At 37.6% G+C, this 22,088-nt stretch overlaps 1 protein-coding gene across 1 annotated transcript in view; it reads left to right on the top strand.

The window, feature by feature from the left end:
• PAXBP1 (PAX3 and PAX7 binding protein 1) overlaps positions 1-21,091 on the top strand; it is a 35,607-nt gene extending 14,516 nt beyond the window's left edge. The window contains exons 10-19 of the mRNA XM_011960153.1: positions 3,685-3,784; positions 3,872-3,987; positions 6,194-6,393; positions 9,189-9,333; positions 10,305-10,426; positions 11,457-11,533; positions 11,896-11,962; positions 16,539-16,685; positions 17,448-17,602; positions 19,928-21,091. Of these exons, the coding sequence (XP_011815543.1) occupies positions 3,685-3,784; positions 3,872-3,987; positions 6,194-6,393; positions 9,189-9,333; positions 10,305-10,426; positions 11,457-11,533; positions 11,896-11,962; positions 16,539-16,685; positions 17,448-17,602; positions 19,928-20,045 (1,247 nt within the window). The 3' untranslated portion in view covers positions 20,046-21,091. The remainder of the gene's footprint in view (positions 1-3,684; positions 3,785-3,871; positions 3,988-6,193; positions 6,394-9,188; positions 9,334-10,304; positions 10,427-11,456; positions 11,534-11,895; positions 11,963-16,538; positions 16,686-17,447; positions 17,603-19,927) is intronic.
• The last annotated feature ends 997 nt before the right edge of the window (positions 21,092-22,088 follow it).

Genomic DNA, 22,088 nt, shown 5'->3' with positions numbered 1-22,088 from the left:
CATCTTGAAGGTTTTTATTATTCATTAAACAACCTTGTTTACTTAGTGCAGCCTAATTGAAAATTAGAGATCTTGGAGCATTTTTTTTTTAAAGAAACAATTTCCTCGCTCTTGTGTCAGGTAGATCTAAAAATTGTAACAGTGTGTACTTGAATTGTGTTTAAGAAAATAGAGCTTTTGCTCAAAAACGTGGTAATATTCTGTCAGTCTTATTCTTCTTTGGGCATGTTTTTTCATTCTCCTTTAGAGAACAGAAAAGACATTATCAGTATTTTATGTTAAAACCATTATTTGTTTGGCCCTAGTTGTTTTTTTCCCCCATTTTCATTCAAAACACCAATACAAATAAATGCTTTTCTTGATCACAGTGAAAGAGTTTGAGTTTAGGGACTGGGACATTTTGTGGGTAAGGGGAGGGAAGCTATAACTTAACAAATGACACAACTCCAAGATTAAGAGAGTTTTGAGCTTCAAGCAAAAGTTTTATATTTTCTTTTTAAATGTTTCTCTAGTTAGCCTTATATACTGGGTTTTTTAGTAAGTCAGTTGGTGCTTACAATTCCTGAAATTTTGTATAAAAATGGATAGAAATTGAATTGTACTTCCATCATGATGACGTGTGTTATGGAAAACCAGAATTAGAAACCCCTTGTTAAATAGTTCAGTGGAGGTCCTTTAACTAGGTGTTTTAAACCTTTTAGTTCCTTTTTTTCCATTGCCCTCCATATTCTTGAGTGCGCTAATAGGAATTTTCCTAGCGTGAATTCCTTGTGGTTTCTTTTGTCATTTCATTGTTCCCTTTGTCAGCATTTCTCAAATGGAAGTGTGCATCACAATTACCTGATACTCGTTTAACATATGGATTTTCTGGTCCTATCCCCAGTGATTCTTACTAGGTCTTCAGCATCCAGAAAGTTGCATGTTAAACAACCTTTCCAGGTGATCAAATGCAAAGAGCTCTAATGTTATTCTTTCAGAAAGCAATGCTTTGCTGTACAGGGTCTCCTCTAAGTCAGAGAGACATAGGATCCCTGAAAAAGCATCCTTCTATATGTCAGATGGGTTTTGAAGAGGCATAAACAGATGGTAATACAGCCCTCGTAGCTGAGGCAGACTCAGCTATGAGCCCTATAAGTGGCTGTGACCTTCTGTTTTTGCCACCGAATTTTAAACTGGATTATTGACATTAGCCGCCTGCATGACTAATGCATCCCTTCCAGATCACTTTTGAGCTAGATAACCAGATTTCTAGGGCAGATTGCAGGTAACCATTATATTACAAAAGGAGGTAATTTTCTATTAAGTTAGATGGTTTGTGTGTGAGCTGTACATTTCGTCAAATACCTTTTCCCACCTGTAATTTGTTCTTGAGAATATGATGCTATTTACTTGGAGGGAATTTGAAGGAAGAGTTGAATTATGTATACTAACTTGTTTGAAAGTTGGAAAGAAATTAAAAGATACTGGGAAAGTGAAAAATTCAGTCCTAGAGGGAGTATACATTAATTGCCAAAGATTTGAGGAAAATTACATGGGACGCTGGAGAATCAATTCATTTTCTGATCTGTTTTTTAAAGAAGTAAAGAATAGTCTGAAATTCATCTGTTTAGATTTATAAGCACTTATCTGCAATTACTGTGTATAATTCTTACAGAAATGGAGGAGGCTATCACTTGAGTCATGTTACACTCACCTGTCTCCTCCAGTGCACATTTTACAAAACCTATACGTGCAGCGATGTTTTAAGTATAATGATATTTTTAACAATATTTCTTGAATGAAGGAAAACTCTTGAGTCAGGAATTATTTTTATAGTTTGGGATATTTTAGCTAATTTATCTAGGGTGTGTAGTGAACTCACATCTAGGGCTGGGACATCTTTCTGGTTTAGTAATTTTTCATTCCAATTGGTGCACTCGGGAACATACCTCCTTCCTAATTTCAGAGCTATTTTGAAATATGAATTAAAAACTCAGTAAAAAAAAGTCAACTTTTAAAAATAGTAGGGTCTGGCCGGGCACGATGGCTCACACCTGTAATCCCAGCACTTTGAGAGGCCGAGGCGGAGTTGGAGACCAGCCTGGCCAACGTGGCAAAACCCCGTTTCTACTGAAAATACAAAAATTAGCTGGTGGCGGGTGCCTGTAATCCCAGCTACTCAGGAGGAAGCTGAGGCAGGAGAATAGCTTGAACCTGGGTGGCGGAGGTTGCAGTGAACTAAGATTGTGCCGTTGCACTCCAGTCTGGGCGACGAGCAAGACTCCGTCTCAAAAAATAAATTAAATAAATAAATAAATAGTAAGGCCTGGGATGGTTAGGATATTCTGAAGTAAGAGCTGATTTTTGGTTTTGTTTTTCCTGTTGCTGATTTTGGTGACACATCTCTGATACCAAGTAAAAAAATACGCACGTCTTAACTTCGATGTCTTTCATCTTGCATGTGCTCACCTCCCTCCCCTCTCTCCCAATGCCTTGGGTTGTTTGCCTCCCCTTACTATCATGTCTTCATAGTGTGGAACTAAAACGTAGAAATGAGGGAAGTATAGTGGACAGATGTTTCCCCCACCCCTTCTACCTGGGCAAGAGGTTAGGGGAGTCTTTTGATTAAAGAGAATAGGTCCAAAATAAAGACCCTGAAACACTAAAATCTAGGGGTCCCCAACAAAAGAACTGGCTCTGTACCTAGTGATCTGATGCAGACACCTCTGTTAGACAGCTCCTGCCCACACACACAGCTTCCAATCTTGCTCTTCTACATGAACAGGCAGTTAACGATGATCAGAAGGACCAACCTGAGCAGTAGAACCAAAGGGACTGAGGAGACAGTGCTGGTGCAAGTATGCAAGTTTTCTGTGAACAGGATACTTTCAAACAGTTGGGAGCCCCAGGGAGATAACAGAAGGTATCCTATTCAGCAGCAGTATAGAATACTGTAGAAGAGAAATATTGTAAGAACAGGAACCATCGCTAGAAAACGAAAAACATGATAACTGAAATACAAATAGGATTGGAAACTAAAGCTAGGAAATTACCCTAGAACGTTTTTTGACAAATGGAAAATAGGAAGGCAAATAAATAAATAAATAAAACTATGCTGTGAAAGAGAAAGATTAGCATTGAGAAGGCAGAAGTTAGTCCTGCTCAGATACGGTTTTCAGTCTGTAACAAAATAGTGATAGAAAACAAACTTCTACAAGGCAAAATTATAATAAATTCGTTAAACTCTTGCAACAAAGCTGTTTTCTTATGTCTTCCTATGTTTTCCTGCTGTCATATCATTCAACATGATGCTTAAGGTCTTCTTCTTTAAAAGTGTAATAATAATATTTTTCCCTTTGCACAGGTAATTTAGAGTTTTAATTTATTTGGTCATCGTGATAGCTATTCCTGATAGCTGTCCTGTTACTTAGACATAAAAATAGTGAGTAAGCCCAATTACATATTTGTAGGGTTGTTGAACTCTTAAAAAGAAATCACTTCTTTAATTTTTCTACCTTTTAAAATGGGAACGCAGAATAATACTGAAATTTGTTCTAAACTAAAATCCTGTCTGGTTTACCAGTTATTACAGAACCTTGCCGTTGAGATTAGCAAGCAGTCTATCGTAATGGCTTATTCTGTGCAAACTCTTTCCTCAAGATTGTTGAAAGATGGCTTTTAATTTTAACCATTGTTGTTTTGCAGACAAAGCTCTGATGGCACCAAATCTTGATTCCTTTGGACGCGATCGGGCACTGTATCAAGAGCATGCAAAACGTCGCATTGCAGAGCGGGAGGCCAGGAGGTAATTTTCAAAACCCTTGCTCTTGGCTTGTTTGGGAAGGGAGGAGTCTCTTTTATCTAGTTTGGGAACTTGATGTTTATTATTTAGGACTCGTCGTAGACAAGCCAGAGAGCAAACCGGTAAGATGGCAGATCACCTTGAAGGCCTTTCCAGTGATGATGAAGAAACTTCTACAGATATTACTAATTTCAATCTGGAAAAAGGTTAGACATTTATTTGGAAATAAGACTCATCATCAATTTAGTTTCTACTTGGGTATGGTTTTTACCATGAAATGGTTTGAATATTCATGGCCTCTGCATTAGAACCAGGCACTTCTTTTTTAATTGCAGAAACTTGCATGCCTTTTTATTAGTGACTATCATGATGAATTCTCAAAAATAGGGGTAACACCTTCTCATAGGGTATACTTAGTACTTGCATAATAAATGTTGTTACTCTTCCAAATGGTAGAATTTTAAGTGACTGGAAATGTGTCAGGTCCTGAGGGCAACTCTCATTGCAGCCTGTCTGGTCTGGAAAGGTAAAGCTTGGCAGCAGAGCACTCAGCCCTGAAGGAAACTCTTGGGGAGTCATGAGTAATCTCACTTTAGAGGGTGGTTAGTACTATTATGTGCCAGGCATTTTCAGAAGGATCCCAAATAAAAGTCTTCATTTCCCACCATTGGCTATAATTGTTTGGAATTATATCAATTGCACACCATTTGGAACTTAGTTCGAGAAGCTTCTTTCTCTCACTTTTTTTTACAGTGAACATTTCTAAACAGAAAATTTGAAAGACTAGCACAGTGATCATCCACATACCTATCACTCAGATAACAATGCTTATCATTTCACCAAGTTTGCCTGACTCTTTGTACATGGAGATGTGTGTGTTTGTTGAACTATTTGAAAGTACCTTACATACCTCATGGCACTTCACTCCCCAAAATTTCAGTGTGTGTTTCCTATAAATGAGTATATTTTCCTGTGTGATCACAGTACTATTATCTTTTTTTTTTTTTTTTAACGATGGCTATTCTGATTCTTTTTTTTAGCACAATAAGAAAATTAACAAATTTCTTAATATCATGTCCATATTTAATTTTCCTCAATGGCATCCTGGAAAAACCCTTTTTAGGAACTATTTTTATTTTGTTATTTTGTGGTTTTTGAAACCAGGATCCACCTAAGGTTCACGCTCTGCATTTGGTTGTTACATTTTAAAATCTAGAATAAATGAATAACCGTAAGTACTCTACACATTCACACACCCACCCCTGTTGTTTAAGACACTAGCTTTTTGAAGAGACCGGGCCACTTATAGAATATCCTATATTCTAGACTGTTCTGTATGTTTCCTCATAGCATTGTTTAACTTGTTCTTTGATCCATTTCTTGTAAACTGGAATTTAGGTCTGAAGGCTTAATTAGATTTAAGTTAAACTTTTTTTTCCCAAGAATAATTTATACAGGATGCTGTTTCATACTGCCTAAAAGCACATGACAAATGTTAGACTGTCCCACTATTAGCATTGTTAAGATTGATCTTGCAGTAAAGGTTCTCAGAACTTTCTCTCTCCATTGTAAAGATTTCCTTTTCCCAAGTAATCTGGGACATCATAAGAGTATCTTATTCTTGGTCCAGCACAATGGCTCACACCTGTAATCCCAGCATTTTGGGAGGCCGAGGCAGGTGGACCACTTGAGGTCAGGAGTTCAAGACCAACCTGGCCCACATGATGAAACCCCCATCTCTACTAAAAATACAAAAATTAGTTGGGCATGGTGGTACATACCTGTACTTCCAGCTACTCGGGAGGTTGAGGCAGGAGAATCACTTGAACCTGGGAGGCAGAGGTTGCAGTGAGCTGAGATTGTGCCACTTCACTCCAGCCTGGGTGACAGAGTGAGAATCTGTCTCAAAAAAAAAAAAGAAAACTTAAATAACTTTTCACTTGAAGTTCTTAGCATTCATTCAACTGATGGTTGACTAGGTCAGTTATTATAATCACCAACGGAGTTTGAATGAAGCAGTGTGATTAGTGACTGATTATGATGCACAGCTGTTAATCTGTGCAGTGGTTTGTGGACTAGAAAGCTAGCAGTGCAATTACTCATGGCTAATATACTATGGTCACTAAAATTTGAACTGTCTTGTTTGGAAACAGTGTTATTTAGCTAAATTTAGAAAAATTGTACATACTGGAACTGCAAAACAAGGACTGGCTGCACTGTAGTTTACATAAAAGAGAAATTGAAACATCAATTTATCTTTATTTTTTCTTCTAAATTATGACTAATAATTGGCCCTTTGTTAATTAGCATATCTTCTGATACTGAAGCAACAAAGAAAACAGAAAATATTGGACTATTTTTTTCCTACTTCATACTAATGTATGGTTCTCTCTGGGGTTTTGTTGTTTTTAGATCGAATTTCAAAAGAATCCAGCAAAGTTTTTGAAGATGTCCTTGAAAGTTTCTATTCAATCGACTGTATTAAATCACAGTTTGAAGCATGGCGTTCAAAATACTACACGTCCTACAAGGATGCTTACATTGGCCTTTGTTTGCCAAAATTATTCAACCCCCTCATACGACTTCAGCTCCTCACTTGGACTCCTCTTGAGGTGAGTGGCTTCTGTCACTATTAGAAAGTGTTATAATTTGATATCTGGGTAATTTTAATCTCAATGCTAGAGAAGTAAGCTTAAGCAAAATATTTTGCAGGGGCGATAGGGCATAGGCTGTAATTGATACAGGTTGTATCTGGTTATAATCTTATGATCTTTCCTTTTAAGTTTCATCTCTTCCCAGAAGAGCTGTGTGGTTTTTTTTTTCAGTTTACATATAATTCTTTTTTCAGCCAGCTAAAATTATATGTAGTAACACTGGGATATGAACACGAATAGTAAGAACTTGGTCCTTTGATCCTAAAGGATCTCAGAGCCAGATGGGAAAGCACGATGAGGCAGGTGTGAAATAAGGACGTGAACCAAGTCAGTGGTCATGGTGAGAAAAATTGATAGGCCAGGCATGGTGGCTCATGCTTGTAATCCTAACAGTTTGGGAGGCCAAGGCAGGAGGATGGTTTGAGCTCAGGAGTTCAAGACCAGTCTGGGCGACATAGCAAGACCTTGTCTCTATTTAAAAAAAAAAAAAATTAGCTATAGTGGTACGTGCTTGTATTCCCAGCTACTTGGGGGGCTGAGGCAGGATTGCTTGAGCCCAGGAGATTGAGGCTATAATGAGCTATGATTGTGCCACTGCACTCCAGCCTGGGTGATAGAACAAGACCTGTCACAAGAAAAAAAAAAAAGAGATAAGGAGGTGGAATCAGGAGGACCTATTGGTCTGTCATAAAGGGAGGGGGCTAGAGGGGTCTAGAATTGACTCTGGAGGTCTAGTGGTGATGTTTACAATGTGGTTTGAGAAGTTAAAAACTGACTTGGGTGAAGCTGTACACACGGTTGAGATTGGCTAGGTTGAATTTGTGGACTGTAAGGAAAATGGGGCTGAGGTTGAAGCCCGGGAAACACAACTGAAAAAAATGTGAGCTCTGAGAAGCATTCAGCTCACAGCTCCTATTTCCTGTGTGCTCTTGGCTAGACCTTCTGAAGTTCTGCTGTGTGTCTGAGTATCTTGGTAGGCAGCAAAGGCCCGAGACTGTGTTTTGGAGTTGTTTTTCTGTGTCGCCCACTCCTCTGCCCCACAGCTTCCAGCTGTCTCAGCCTTCCTGAACTCCACCCTCTGTCTCCTCCACTCAACAAGACTGCTCTGCTGCCCTGAACTAGCACCTCACCTCATTTGATTCCTTTCTTTCAAGGGTCATAGTCTTGTGCTGCCTGTGGTCCATTGTATTTTGTCCAGTTCTTTTGTATTTTCTTCAGCTTTTAAGTTCCGGAGTACATGTGCAGATTTGTTACTTAGGTAAACATGTGGCATGGTGGTTTACAGCACAGATCGACCCATCACCTTGGTATTAAGCTAGCATCCAGTAGCTGTTGATGCTTTCCCTCCACTAAGTCCCCACCCTCACCCCCCAACAGGCCTCAGTGTGTGTGGTTCCCAGTATGTGTCCATATGTTCTCATTGTTCAGCTTTCACTTGTGAGAACATGTGGTGTTTGGGTTTCTGTTCTTGCGTTAGTTTGCTGAGGATAATGGCTTCTAGCTCCATCCATGTCCCTGCAAAGGACATGACCTCGTTCCTTTTTATGGCTGCATAGTATTCCATGGTGTATATGTACCACATTTTCTTTATCCAGTCTATAATTGGTGGGCATTTGGGTTGATTCCATGTCTTTGCTATCGTGAATAGTGTTGCAGTGAACATACATATGCTTGTAGCTTTATAATAGACTGATTTATATTTCTTTTGGTATATACCCTGTAATGGGATTGCTGGGTCAAATGGTATTTCTGCCTCTAGATCTTTGAGGAATTGCCACACTGTCTTCCACAATGGTTGAACTAATTTACACTCCCCCCAATAGTGTAAAAGTGTTCCTTTTTCTCCAAAACGTTACCAGCATCTGTTGTTTCTGGACTTTTTAATAATTCCCATTCTGATTGGTGTGGGATGGTAGCTCATTGTGGTTTTAATTTGCATTTCTCTAATGATCAGTGATGTTGAGCTTTTTTTCATGTTTGTTGGCTACATGAATGTCTTCTTTTGAGAAATGTCTGTTCATGTCTTTGCCCACTTTTTAATGGGATTATATTTTTCTTATACATTTAAGTTTCCTCTAGACTCTGGATATTAGACCTTTGTCAGATGCACAGATTGCAAAAATTTTCTCCCATTCTGTAGGTTGTCTATTCATTCTGATAATAGTTTCTTTTGCTATGTAGAAGCTCCTTAGTTGAATTAGATACCATTTGTCAATTTTTGCTTTTGTTGCAGTTGCTTTTGGTGTTTTTGTCATGAAATCTGCCCAATGCCTATGTCCTGAATGGTATTGACTAGATTTTCTTCCAGGATTTTTATAGTTTTGGAGTGTACATTTAAGTCTTTAATCCATCTTGACTTAATTTTTGTATATAGTGTAAGGAAGGAGTCCATTTTCAGTTTTCTGTATATGGCTAGCCAGTTCTCCCAGCACCATTTATTAAACAGGGCATCTTTTCCCCGTTGCCTGTTTCTGTCAGGTTTGTTGGAGATCAGATGGTTGTAGGTGTGCAGTCTTAGTGCTAAGTTCTCTATTCTGTTCCATTGGTCTATGTGTCTGTTTTTGTATCAGTACCATGCTGTTTTGGTTACTGTGGCCTTACAGTTTGAAATCCGGTAGCATGATATCTCCAGCTGTCCAGTTTTTAGTTGTTTACAACCAAAGGTTAAATCCAGTTCTTGTTTCTCTTATCACAGCTGGAAGCTGAAATACCCACTATTTTAGTATTTGGGTAACCTTTTAAATGTCTTTTAGGCAAAATGTCGTGACTTTGAGAATATGCTGTGGTTTGAATCTTTGCTGTTTTATGGTTGTGAAGAACGAGAGCAAGAAAAAGATGATGTAGATGTTGCCCTACTACCTACCATTGTGGAAAAGGTGATTCTTCCTAAACTAACAGGTAAATCTCCTGTTCTCTGAATTGAGCATTCAGACACACTGGCTTTTCCAAATCTATTTTTATGAGTTTTTAATTCAGAGCATATTTCCTTATGGAAATTACATGAGAAATAATAGTTACCACCTGGCCCAGAGATGACTTGAGGGCAGAGGGGTTCTTATCCTGGGACTTGAGGACCGCTTTAGGGTGGGCCTGTAATTGAGTGCAGTAATTGCTTCATAGGTGAGGTTTAGAAATTCAAAGACTAACTGAAGCAAAATTATACATAGTTTGAGGGAGGATATGCATTTATGTGGGGAACAATTTCAATTCTTTCATAAGTTCCTCAAAAAAGATTAGGAATCATTGATATAGGAATTTATTTTGAATACTAGAAATGTTAGTTTGAAATTCTTGATGCCGGCCGGGCGCGGTGACTCAAGCCTGTAATCCCAGCACTTTGGGAGGCTGAGACGAGCGGATCACGAGGTCAGGAGATCGAGACCATCCTGGCTAACACGGTGAAATCTCATCTCTACTAAAAAAACAAAAAACTAGCCGGGCGAGGTGGCGGGCGCCTGTAGTCCCAGCTACCCGGGAGGCTGAGGCAGGAGAATGGCATGAACCCGGGAGGCGGAGCTTGCAGTGAGCTGAGATCCAGCACTCCAGCCTGGGTGACAGAGCGAGACTCCGTCTCAAAAAAAAAAAAAAAAAAAAAAAAGAAATTCTTGATGCCAAGACAACATTTCTACAGAAATCCTCTTTTTTCCTAATCTTCATTTTCCCTGAGTACCAGAAATAAGAATAATCTATCCTCTCTCCACATCCCTATCCCTCCAAATTCCCACAGTCAATAGCACAAAGAAGACTAAAGCTTATATTGTAGAGAAAGAGGAAAAATAAATTAGGATTGACATTAATAGAGATCTGCTTGACAAAAAATTTAAGCTACAATTGGCTTCTGTGTCTCAATCCTCTTTTTTTCTTAATAGTGATAGCTGAAAATATGTGGGACCCTTTTTCTACAACACAGACTTCAAGAATGGTGGGAATTACACTAAAATTAATCAATGGATATCCTTCAGTAGTGAATGCAGAAAATAAAAATACACAGGTAATTTAGTATCTTTGGAAGACTTTTTTTTTTTTTCTCTTTCTATTGAATATGAGCAAGCATTGAGAGAATGAGTTGTTATCCTAAACCAATCAAAAATCTGGTTCTCCCACTTGGGCCATCAGGGCTGTTAAAGCCTGAAATACACAAAATTTGAGATGTTAGGTTTTTTTTCTTTTTTTTATACCTAGTCCCACAGTGAGATGCTAGTTTTCAGTTTAAAAAAATTAATAAAGAAGGAAGATGGCATCAGTTTAAATAGCCTTTCATTATTATGATTTCTCACCACCACACCTCAGTCCCAATCCAACTAGTCAAATGTCCTTTTAAGGACTGTATTTTTTGGGGGGAAATGAGAAACTAAAATGTTAACAATTGATAATTTAAGCTTGTCCAACCCATGGCCCATGGACATGTGGCCCAGGACGGCTTTGAATGCAGCCCAACACAAATTTGTAAACTGTCTTAAAACATGAAATTTATGCACAGACTCTGCCCCCCCCTTTTAAATTTTTTTTATTTTTTTAGCTCATCAGCTATCATCAGTGTCAGTGTATTTTATGTGCGGCCTAAGATAGTTCTTCCAGTATGGCCCAGGGAAGCCAAAAGATTGGGCACCCAAACCAATTAAACAGCATATGAAACAACTAGATACTGTTTTATAACTAGTTTCCACACTTAAAGGTAATGCTCTTCAGGGGCCTTTCATAGGAGCTATTTAAATGTAGAGAAGGTGGGTGTTCTTTGTCATTGTTGAATTTTCACTTTGAGAACTTGATTATGTGTCTGGTCTTAAATCTTTATGTAGACTAAGGGATTGAAAGATTTCTAAAGTTTTATTGCATGGCAGTTGTTGAGGAATGAACTAATAGATTATTAAGTATTAATTACTTAGGGTCTTCAATGAGGAAAATTAAAAATTTGGAAAACTAGTTCACTCAGTTCAATATTCAGTTACATGATTTGGAATATGTCTTTTTTTTTTGTCATAGTGCTTATTAAAATGTGTGATCTACTTTTAACTCTTTAGGTATACCTAAAGGCACTTTTATTGAGAATGAGAAGAACTTTAGATGACGATGTCTTTATGCCCTTATATCCCAAAAAGTAAGTAACTCTGAAGAATATTAAAGATAATATTCTCCATTGTCTTTCAGAGAAGGATTATAAAATTCTGAAAAACTTGCTTGAAATTCAAACTTCACCCTCATAGTGTATTACAGAGAGACTAGATTAGTGGGGAGATTGTTCCCTTAAGCAGAATAAAACAGTTAATACTCTTATGTTCTCCCTGAGTGTCTCAGAGTAAATTTCCATTGCCTTTTTAACATACTATCTTCCAGAATGCAATTATTTGAAAAATTAAAGAATTAGTTTACCTGTTTTGTAGAAAAATCTTTTGTCTAGGAATCATATGGCACCTACATATAAAATATCTGATCATGGTATGTTTCTCTGTTTTTACTTAGTGTCTTAGAAAATAAAAATTCTGGGCCTTACTTGTTTTTTCAACGACAGTTTTGGTCTTCAGTTAAGGTACGTATTCATAGACTATCTAAAATACTCAGATTTCGTTTGACTTCATATATTATATTTTGCAGAGTGTTTTGTTTTTTATTAACTCCATAGGCTTAGATCTATTTGTATGTATACCCAAAATCTCCATTTTATAAAGTAATTTTATTCCAAAAGTTCATTCAAGTTTGATATTTTCACAGGAGAAAGTGATTTCTGAGTTCCAAAGTAAGGTCCATGGTACTCAACAAAATGCCTGACTAAGCTGCAATTAATTTTTTAGCAAGTAGATTACAGTAGTCCTCCCCATATCCGTGGGGATAAGATGCCCAGTGGCTACCTGAAACCACAGATGGTACCAAACCCTATATATACTGTTGTTTCCTCTACATACATACCTATGATAAAGTTTAATTTATAAATTAGGCACAGTAAGAAATTAGCAATAACTAATAATAGAGCAATTATTAATAATACACTGTGGTAAAGGATATATGAATGTAGTTTCTCTTTCTCTCAAAATACGTTATCGTACTGTGCCACAGCTGACTGAAACCACAGATAAGGAGGACTGCTGGAGCAGATACTCTTCTGAGGTTTGGGGATATAGCAGTAAGCAAGCTAGAAGTGGAGTCTTTGTGGAGTTCATAGTCCAGCACAGTTGACATCAAATAGGTAATCGCAGGTGTGATGAGTTATGAAAGGGGACATTCAAGGTAATGTGGAACATATGAAAAGGGCACAGAGACCTTGACTAACCAGTCCCAGAAGATTTCCTTCCACCCTGAGGAAGTGATATTTAGATCTTTAGACCTGGAGCATAAATAGGAGTTAGCCCTGAGGTGAAAGAGAGCAGGCTACACTGGAGGCGCTGAAGAAAGCATAGGACAGCTGGAGTGAGCAAGGAGGTCCATAGTCCAGATGATAGAGGATCTTGTAGGTCATTTGAAATAGTTTGGTCCTTATCCCAGAAGTTGTAGGAAGTCACAGAAAGATTTTTTCCTTTAAAAAAAAAAATTGATACGATTTACGTACAGTAAAATTCACTCTCTTTAGTATATAGTTGTGTGAATTCTGATGAGCAGGTACAGCCATGCTATCTGCTGCTGTACAGTCAAGGTCACAGCAAGCCCTGGCCACCTCCCAGTCTGTGTCCTAGGAAGTGAAGGGAATTACATGATAGGCAGAGTCTTTGGAGTCTGGCTGCTTTCACTGAATACATTTGAGGTTCAGCCTTGCTGTGTAGGTGCACCAGAGTTGGGTTTTGGTTTTTATTTAGTCCCTAATTAAGGGACATTTGGATTGTTTATCTTGGGACTCAGAAAACAATACCATAAAATGAAGGCCTCAGCCTCAGAATAACTTTTTCTTTGACCTTCTTCTGCCCTCCTGTCTTTCAGTCCTGTTCTCCCTTGAGGGTTGACATAGAAACTAGAATCCCTGTTGCCCCAGGTGGGTCATAGACACCAGAACCCCTTTTCTGCAAAGCCAGCCATAAAACCTAAATATATTACTCTTAATTTTGGCTCTGCCTGTGTAAAAACTGGCCATAAAACATCTGACCTACCTTGTTTGATTATAGGTCATAAAACCCCCATTCCAGAGAAGGTCCTGCCCCATACCCAGAAAGAAAGAATGCTGCTGGGAGAGGCCAAGAAGAATCTGGATGGACAGGCTTTGTTGTGTGTCTTCTCTTGGTCTATGAGCAGTAGATCATACCTTTTTGTCCAGGCGTGTTTCTGCATGCCTGTACATACTTTGTTAAACCTAAACATAGAAGTAGACAGTTTCTCCTCCATCTTTGGGTCTTTACTCTGAAGGCTCTCATGTAATATAAAACTGTGATCAAATAAATTTATATGCCTTTTCTCCTGTTAATTTGCCTCTTGTCAGTAATTTTCAGCGAAACTTCATAGGCGTAAGGGGAAGCTTTCCCTTGGCCCCAACATTTCCAATTTGGTTATGAACAAGGCTTCTATAAGGGTGTTCTGAATATGTAAGTTTCATTGCAGTTGGGTGAAACAGCTGGACAAAGCTGTCTTCCGAAGTGGCTGTATCATTTTGCATTCTTACCAGTAACCTGTTGCTGTCCTGGTTATTCTTTACTCCCACCATACTTGCTGTTAGTGTTTTGCTTTTAAAGTTATTCTGTGGGGTGCAATATGGTATCTCATTGTGGTTTTCATTTGCATTTCCCTAATGACAGTCATGTGCTTATTTGCAATTCGTTTATGTATTTTGGTGAAATGTCTTCAGATCTTTTGCTTAGGTTTTAAATTGGGCTTTCTTCTTACTAAGCATTGAGTTCTATATTCTGGAGAGAAGTCATTTATCATATAAATGATTTGCAGATTTTTTTTTTTCAGTTTGTGGCTTATCTTTCTATTCTAATAGTCTTCCTTATGCAGAAGTTCTTAATTTTGATGAAGTCTAGTTCTTCTTTTTTTCCTGTTACGGATTGTGCTTTAGATGTCGTATCTAAGAAATCTTTGCCTAACTTGAAGCCACAAAGGTCTTCTATCCTTTCTTCTAGAAGTTTCATAGTTCTAAGTTTTACGTTTAGGTCTGTGACTCTTAATTTTTATTATAGGGTGTGAGGCCTGGATTAAGGTTTATTTGTTCCAGGACTATTTGTTGAAAAGGCTGTCCTTTGTCCTGTGAACACCGAAAATTTGAGACAGGTCTCAGTTAATTTAGAAAGTTTATTTTGCCACAATTGAGGACGCACCCGTGACACAGCCTTAGGAAGTTCTGATGACATGTGCAGAAGGTGGTCAGGGCATAGCTTGGTTTTATACATTTTAGGGAGACATGAGACATCAATGAATACATTAGTTCCATCCGGAAAGGTGGAGACAGCTCAAAGCAAGGCCCCCCATTGGGGACTTCCAGGTCACATGTAGGTAAGAGAGAGATGGTTCCTTTCTTTGGAGTTTCTGATAAGTTTTTCCAGAAGAGGCAATCAGAATATGCATTGGTCTCCATGAGCTGACAGATGACTTTGAATAGAATGGGAGGCAGATTTGCCCTGAGCGGGGTTCCCAGCTTGAAGAGGCCCAACATATTTCCCTTTCACAGTCCATTGAATTGCTTTTGTACCTTTGTTGAAAACCAGTTAACTATATATGTGTGTCATGGAAGGGTTTAAGGTAAGTAAACAAATTGCCTTTTTTTTTTTTTAATTTTTTTTTATTTAAAGAGATGAGGTCTTGCTGTGTTGCTCAGGCTGGTCTTAATCTCCTGAGCTCAAGTGGTCCCCCTTCCTTGGCTTCCCAAAGTACTGGGATTACAGGTATAAGCCACTGTGCCCAGCCATAAATTGCTATTTTTAAGATTACTCTGTCTGCTATGTGGAGATAATAGATTGAAGTAGGTGTGGATAGTAATAATGAAAATGGGAACTGGTATTTATTGTGTATTTTAGGGGAACTAGTATTTATTGTGTGTTTACTATGTACCAAGCGCTGTGCCGTACCTTTGACATAGATTATCTTGAATCCTCAGAATGACTCAATGAGGTACACACTGTTTTTTCACTTTACTGATGGGGCAGTGAGGCACACAATAACCTGCCCAGGGTCATTCCATTGGTAATTAGAGATGGGATTCAAACTCAGGCCAGTCTGACTCTTGAGCAGCTCTTCTCAACTGGGCTTCTGTGGGAGACTTAATACCTAATGCCCTAAAGCCTCCATTGTCTATAATGAATTCTCCTCTTTGCCGCGCATCTGTAACAGTACTAACTATGTATCATTCTTGGGAGAACTGAGTAAAGAGCCACACAAATCATTTTCTGTAGATTTGGAACTCTTTCAGAGCCCTGCTTAAGAAAGGCTACTCCATGCTCTTGCTCATAATTACTGGAGTAACTGAAGGGTTCCGAAGAGATTAAGGTGGGTTGGATTTGGGGGATGGCAGCAGGAACTGAGGGAAATGGAGAGACTGGATGGTGGTGGAGACACACAACTTGAGAGAGAGGTCAGGAATGATCTCCAGACCCTTGGCACGAGCAGCTGGTTGAATGGTGTTACCATTTACTAAGTTGAGAAACAACTGGGAAACTATAAGTTTTTATGGTGGGATGGGATGGGGCTTCCATTTTATTATGATAGCTTTCACTTTCTATGTATTGACTGAGCTTGGGTAGCTTGAGATGCACAGTGATATAACTTGGTTGTAGTTCATGATATGTGGTAGCTATGCAGGATTGTAGTCAGACTCTCCCATCCTTTGCGGGCAGCGGTAGGGGGATGGCGGGGGGGTGTGCATAGAACCAGCTGGAGTGTAATTTTGAATGGAGGACACTTACCTAAGAGTTAGCACTCCCTGACTGTCTGCAAAGATGGAAAATGTTCTATATCTATGCTGACCAGTGCTGTAGCCACTAGCTACATGTGGCTGTTTCAATTTTGACTAATTAAAATTGAATATTCAAATGTAACCATTCTAGGAAATATCTGTACCATTGAAAGTATTAATATTTCTTAGTACTTTGCAAGACAGGGTCTGCTGTATTTCATGTGATGTTTTACTATGTAACTTATTTACTTGTACTTAATCTAATTGTGTCACGTTACCTATTTTTTCTTCTTTCCAGCTATTAGGCAATTTTCTTCAGTGGTATGGCATTTTCTCAAATAAAACTCTACAAGAGTTATCAATAGATGGTTTATTAAATCGATATATTCTCATGGCTTTTCAGAATTCAGAATATGGAGATGACAGCATCAAAAAAGCCCAAAATGTGAGTTAAATGACCTAGTGTAGTTTTTAAAGCATATGAGTTAAAATGAATTAAGTTTTTGTTTGTTTGAAGAGGGATTTGAGAATTTTATGAAACCCCTTTGATTACTGGACTTGCATGTAAGGTTGACAGTTTGCCTACCCAGGTAGTTCCAAACCCCTACAACTTTTTTTACATAAAAATGCATACTATTATATATATCCATCTATATCCATATTTTGTAGATATTAGCAAAAGTTTTAATATTTTGTAGGTATAAATAAAAGCTTTAATTTCAGGATAATAATAACCTCACTATCTTAACCTCAGTCTGGGCCAACTTGACTCCCGTTGTCAGCATGCACGGATGCCTATTCGTGGAATTATTGTGGGGGATGGGGGCACTGTGATTTCATTTTTATACCACTCATATTTTTACATCAAAAACTGCTGAAAAAGGAAACTCAGTTTATTTAGGCCATCCTAGAAGACTGGAAAATGAAGCAGTTGGTTGTCAGTTTTACATTACTAATTTACTCAAATATTGGACAGATTTTCTTTTGCTTTGAGTGCCTAACCCATTGGTTGGGGTAAAAATTCAGGTATATTGGTTTAGTTAACATAGGAAGTCAGATTTAAAAGAATATTTCTTCAGAGTAATTGCTGTAGCTCAGAAGCATGTCTTCTGGTGAAATACATTTATACCTGTTATCTAGACTTTGCTTTTAATACTTTAATTTATTCTGTCTTAACTATTTTATTTTACATCTTTCTTCTCCACAGGTAATCAATTGTTTCCCCAAACAATGGTTCATGAATCTGAAAGGAGAAAGGACTATTTCTCAGTTAGAAAACTTTTGCCGATACCTTGTACACTTAGCAGATACAATTTATAGAAACAGTATTGGGTGCTCTGATGTGGAAAAAAGAAATGCAAGGTAATTTTGTAATTAATGAAATGGTAATCTAGAGTTGTTTTAGTTGCCAGATTTAGTATTAAAATGTTTTAAGTAGAAATATTTATATTTTAGTTTAAATTGTATGTTCACTTAGTATTATAAACCTGCCAAAAATGCACATTATTTTTCGTTTTTGCAGTTTTTACTTTATCTTTTTTTCAGTATGTTATTTATGAAGATACTAAGGAAAGACTTCTGGTAAGGACCAGCCGCTCAGGGGAGTGAATCAATGGTTGTTTTCTCTGTCCCCCTCTTTGAAGAATTAGAGAGGTCTCAGACTCTCTTGTGTGGAGTTTCATTATACAGATGTAAATTCAAGGTTATCTCCCAATTTGGGGAAATTTTTTGTTTTAATCCATATTATGAACTAGAGGTTATCACTAATGGCTTTTTGGGAGCAGCTTATTTCTAATTTGTATCAAGGGTTGTAAGAAAAGAGTGAATGAACCATTAGCCTTTGTGTGGACATTAATTATGGATATTCAGGTAATTCTGGGATAAATCTCTAGCATAAAAAGTAAATAATAGCACTAGGGCAGTTTGAAGGAATTATCTTTTTAAATTTTTAATTTCATATATCTTTGTAATGTCAAAGTTTCATTTTTGTTTAGATCACACCATTAGTCATACCACTGTAACAAAACCTTCTTCCGTTCCCTCATCCCCCTTTCTTGAAAACAGACCTTATTTTCCTGCAAGAAAATCGGATATTTTTTCCACAATAAAATTAAAGTAGCTATTAAAGATTTTAGGTCGGGTGCAGTGGCTCATGCCTATAATCCCAGCACTTTGGGAGGCTGAGGCAGGCAGATCATGAGGTCAGGAGATCGAGACCATCCTGGCCAATATGGTGAATCCTCGTTTCTACTAAAAATACAAAAATTAGGTGGGTGTGGTGGTGCATGTCTGTAGTTCCCCCTACTCGGGAGCCTGAGGCAGGCAGAGGTTGTAGCGAGCTGAGATTGTGCCATTGCACTCCAGCCTGGCAATAGAGCAAGACTGCATCTCAAAAAACAACAAACAAGATTTTAATGGTAAAATTCTTTGGCAGGTTTTGGTTGATTTGATTTTGTTCTTAGTGTGTGCCATTTTGTTATTTGTTGGCACTAACATTTTTTCTCAGTGTGTTGTTTTCTACTAGATAAGTTTTATCACATTTTAAACTTTGATTTACATACATTTAACAGTGTTTCTGTTTGGGAGTTAACAAATAGTGTTTACTTTTCTACAGAAAAGAACTTTAACAGCTATGTAAGCACCTGCTTTGTGCAATGCATATAAAGCAGGTTTCACGTGGGTTGCCACATTTTGCAAATTCTAATTCTTCCCTAATAGGTGCTTACTACAATTCTGTAGAAGAGATGAGACAATTACTAATGTCATATTATGTCTTGTTTCTTATGAGTGGTTTCAGCTAACTGTTAAAACAGTCATTCTTAAAGTGTGGTCCCTAGACCAGCAGTATCAGCATGATACTGGGAGTTTGATAGACTTGCAAGTTCTCAGGCCCCACTCTGGGCCTACTGAATATAACTCTTGGGGTGGGGCCAGGGATGATCTGCATTTCAGCAGTTCTCTAGGTAATTCTAATGTGTGCTAAAATTTGAGGATTACTTCCTAATAAGAAAGCAGAATACCTTCTAGCTGGGGTGATAAGGAAAGTCAGATTATACTTTATGTAGTGAATTTTGGTGGAGTGGAAATTACGCTGGATCTTGATGGATTGGTGATGAAAAGACACAAATACCCTTTGTGTTCCAGGTATATGCTGAAAGAGCCAGGACTCTGGTTTGAGAAGGAATGGGAGACAGGCCTCTGAAGTAGTTTGAAAACAGACTGGTTTCTTTTCTTTCGCGATATTAATGAAACTCATTGATCTCAATGAATTTTTTTTTTTTTTTTTAAATGGGTCCCCTGTCTCTGGGCTAGTCATTTAAACATATGTAAGTTTTGTTTTATATGGATAAATATAAACTTTTTTTTTATTTTATTTTTATTTTATTTTAGTAGAGATGGGGTTTCACCATGTTGGCCAGGCTGGTCTTGAACTCCTGACCTCAGGTGATCCACACGCCTCAGCCTCCCAAAGTGCTGGGATTACAAGCGTGAGCCACCGTGCCCAGGCTTTTTTTTTTTTTTTTTTTTTTTTTCTACATGCTGTAGCTTGTATATCTGTTTCCCTTCTTTGAAAATGTGTGCTTGGAAAAATTGATTGCAGAAGCTCTAAAATAGCCATGAAATTGGTAGCAAATTTTCTTTTAGATGTACTAATTAATGAGATGCTGCTATATTTTTTTCTTTTAGGGAAAACATAAAACAGATAGTAAAACTCCTTGCAAGTGTTCGAGCTTTGGATCATGCTATGTCTGTTGCAAGTGACCACAATGTGAAAGAATTTAAGTCTTTGATTGAAGGAAAATAGATCTGTGAGACTGAAAAACCTATTTGCTTGATTACCATTCCCAATGTGTAAATTTTGTATATATGTAAAGTTTCTTAAACTGTAAAATAGCGATTCTTGTTTTAATACAAAAAACATTATATTCAATACTGTGTCCTTAAATGATATTTCTTCAGAATGAAAGGAATTCAGATTATTTCTAGGAGTCTATGAATGTTTACTGCCTGTCATACTTTGTTTACAGAAGTATTTTGTATGGTCATTTAAATTAACCCCCTCAGTTAATTGTCCCCTGTAAACGATGTGTGCAGTGTAAATTGTGTAATTATGCATATATATATTTATACCACCATGGATTTACTTTCACACTGGAAATTTGTGGTGTTTTTCTACAGAGGAAGCCTTTTAACAGCAGAAAATTATCCGGTAGCAAATTGTCTTAGGGAAATTACTACACTGTTGTAACAAAAGGGCTGGCAAGTGACTAAATGTTCATTACCTTTTGGTTAGCGTTGCTATCACTGTAGCTGTGCTGCCTTAACATTGAGAGTTGAGTTGTGGACTTAGTCGTTGAGTGAATGTTGAACTTTCTTCCTTGAATCAGCGTTAGAGTCAAATGTGGGTTTAATGTGAATGCTAAATGATATATGCAACATACTTTCAAATGGAACATAGAAATTTCACTTTTGAGAATAATAAACCCACAACCTAATTGCATGGTTTTGGGCTGACCGTCCTGTCTCATTCATGATTTTACTCCCTGCCCAGCTTGCACATACATGCATTTGAATTTTAGTAGTTTGTCATATTTAAAATCCCACATATGTGAGTTAAATATGCAATAAAGAATACGCCTTGCTGATTAGCCACACCCAGGCAATTTAATATCCATGGTCTTCTATAATGTTTATATCACATTGTAAATATTCAAAGAACTTGTTTTAAAGTTTATGCTTTCTGATTCTGTGATTTTCAAAAGAGGAATTTTTTGGAAATTAAGGACTATCGTTTGATAATTATATATGTAATTAAGCTTTAGCCAAGCATTAAATTAATTTTTAAATATATCCTTTGTTGTATTTTCCTGATGACTAAGTTTGCAGCATTTCAAATGACTAATAAAGTGGGACTATGAGCAGGCCCATGTGTACCCTTGATCAGAACATAATATGCAGAACAGTGTCATGCACTCTATTTCCGTTAATTTTATCTTATCCCTACATCTTTGTATTAGTTCATTCTCAGGCTGCTATAGGGACATACCCAAGACTAGGTAATTTATAAAGTGGTTTAATTGACTCACAGTTCTGCATGGGTGGGAAGGCCTCAGGAAACTTAAAATCATGACGAAAGGCACATCTTCACAGGGTGGCAACAGAAAGAATGAGTGTCGAGGGAAGGGGTAAGCCCCTTATAAAACCATGAGATTTCATGAGAACTCACTAGCAGGAGAACAGCATGGCAGAAACCACCTGCTATGATTCATTTATCTCCACCTGGTCCTGCCCTTGACATGTGGGGATTATTACAATTCAAGGTGCGACTGGGTTGGGAAACAGCCAAACCAAAACCGTATTCATTCTGGATGAATTTTCTGTTACACCTTATTGGCCTACTAAGTAGAATTAAAGTCAGAACACCTATTCCTCATTTTAAGTAGAATAAAACATATAAACGTGTGTATGTATCACATGCAGATCATTTAGGCCTTAAACTGCATATTATTTCCAAACCCATTAGACCAATTACTCTGCTTTTAAGAACTCTTAAACTCAGGCTTTTTATCCTATGAAATCTGTCAGGCTATAGGTTTCAGGAATGGGTTTGAACATCACACTAGGAATTTGATGTAGGGTACATAAAACCAATGGTTTTTCTATCTCAAGCAGAACATTTTTATTCCTGATATAGCTTAAGGACTTTATTTCTTATGAAAGGAATTCTCAAAAGATAAATCCAGAACCATTTTAATAAAGCTGGTTTTGCTTTTTAGTTTTTTCTTTTGGAGCAATCCTCTGAATTAACTCCAAAATAGGTGACAAATGTTTTTGAGGAGAACTATTG

The sequence above is a fragment of the Colobus angolensis genome, unplaced genomic scaffold, assembly GCF_000951035.1.
Source record: "Colobus angolensis palliatus isolate OR3802 unplaced genomic scaffold, Cang.pa_1.0 Scaffold506, whole genome shotgun sequence".
NCBI classification, from domain to species: Eukaryota; Metazoa; Chordata; class Mammalia; order Primates; family Cercopithecidae; genus Colobus; species Colobus angolensis.
This window is presented reverse-complemented; position numbering and strand designations above follow the sequence as displayed.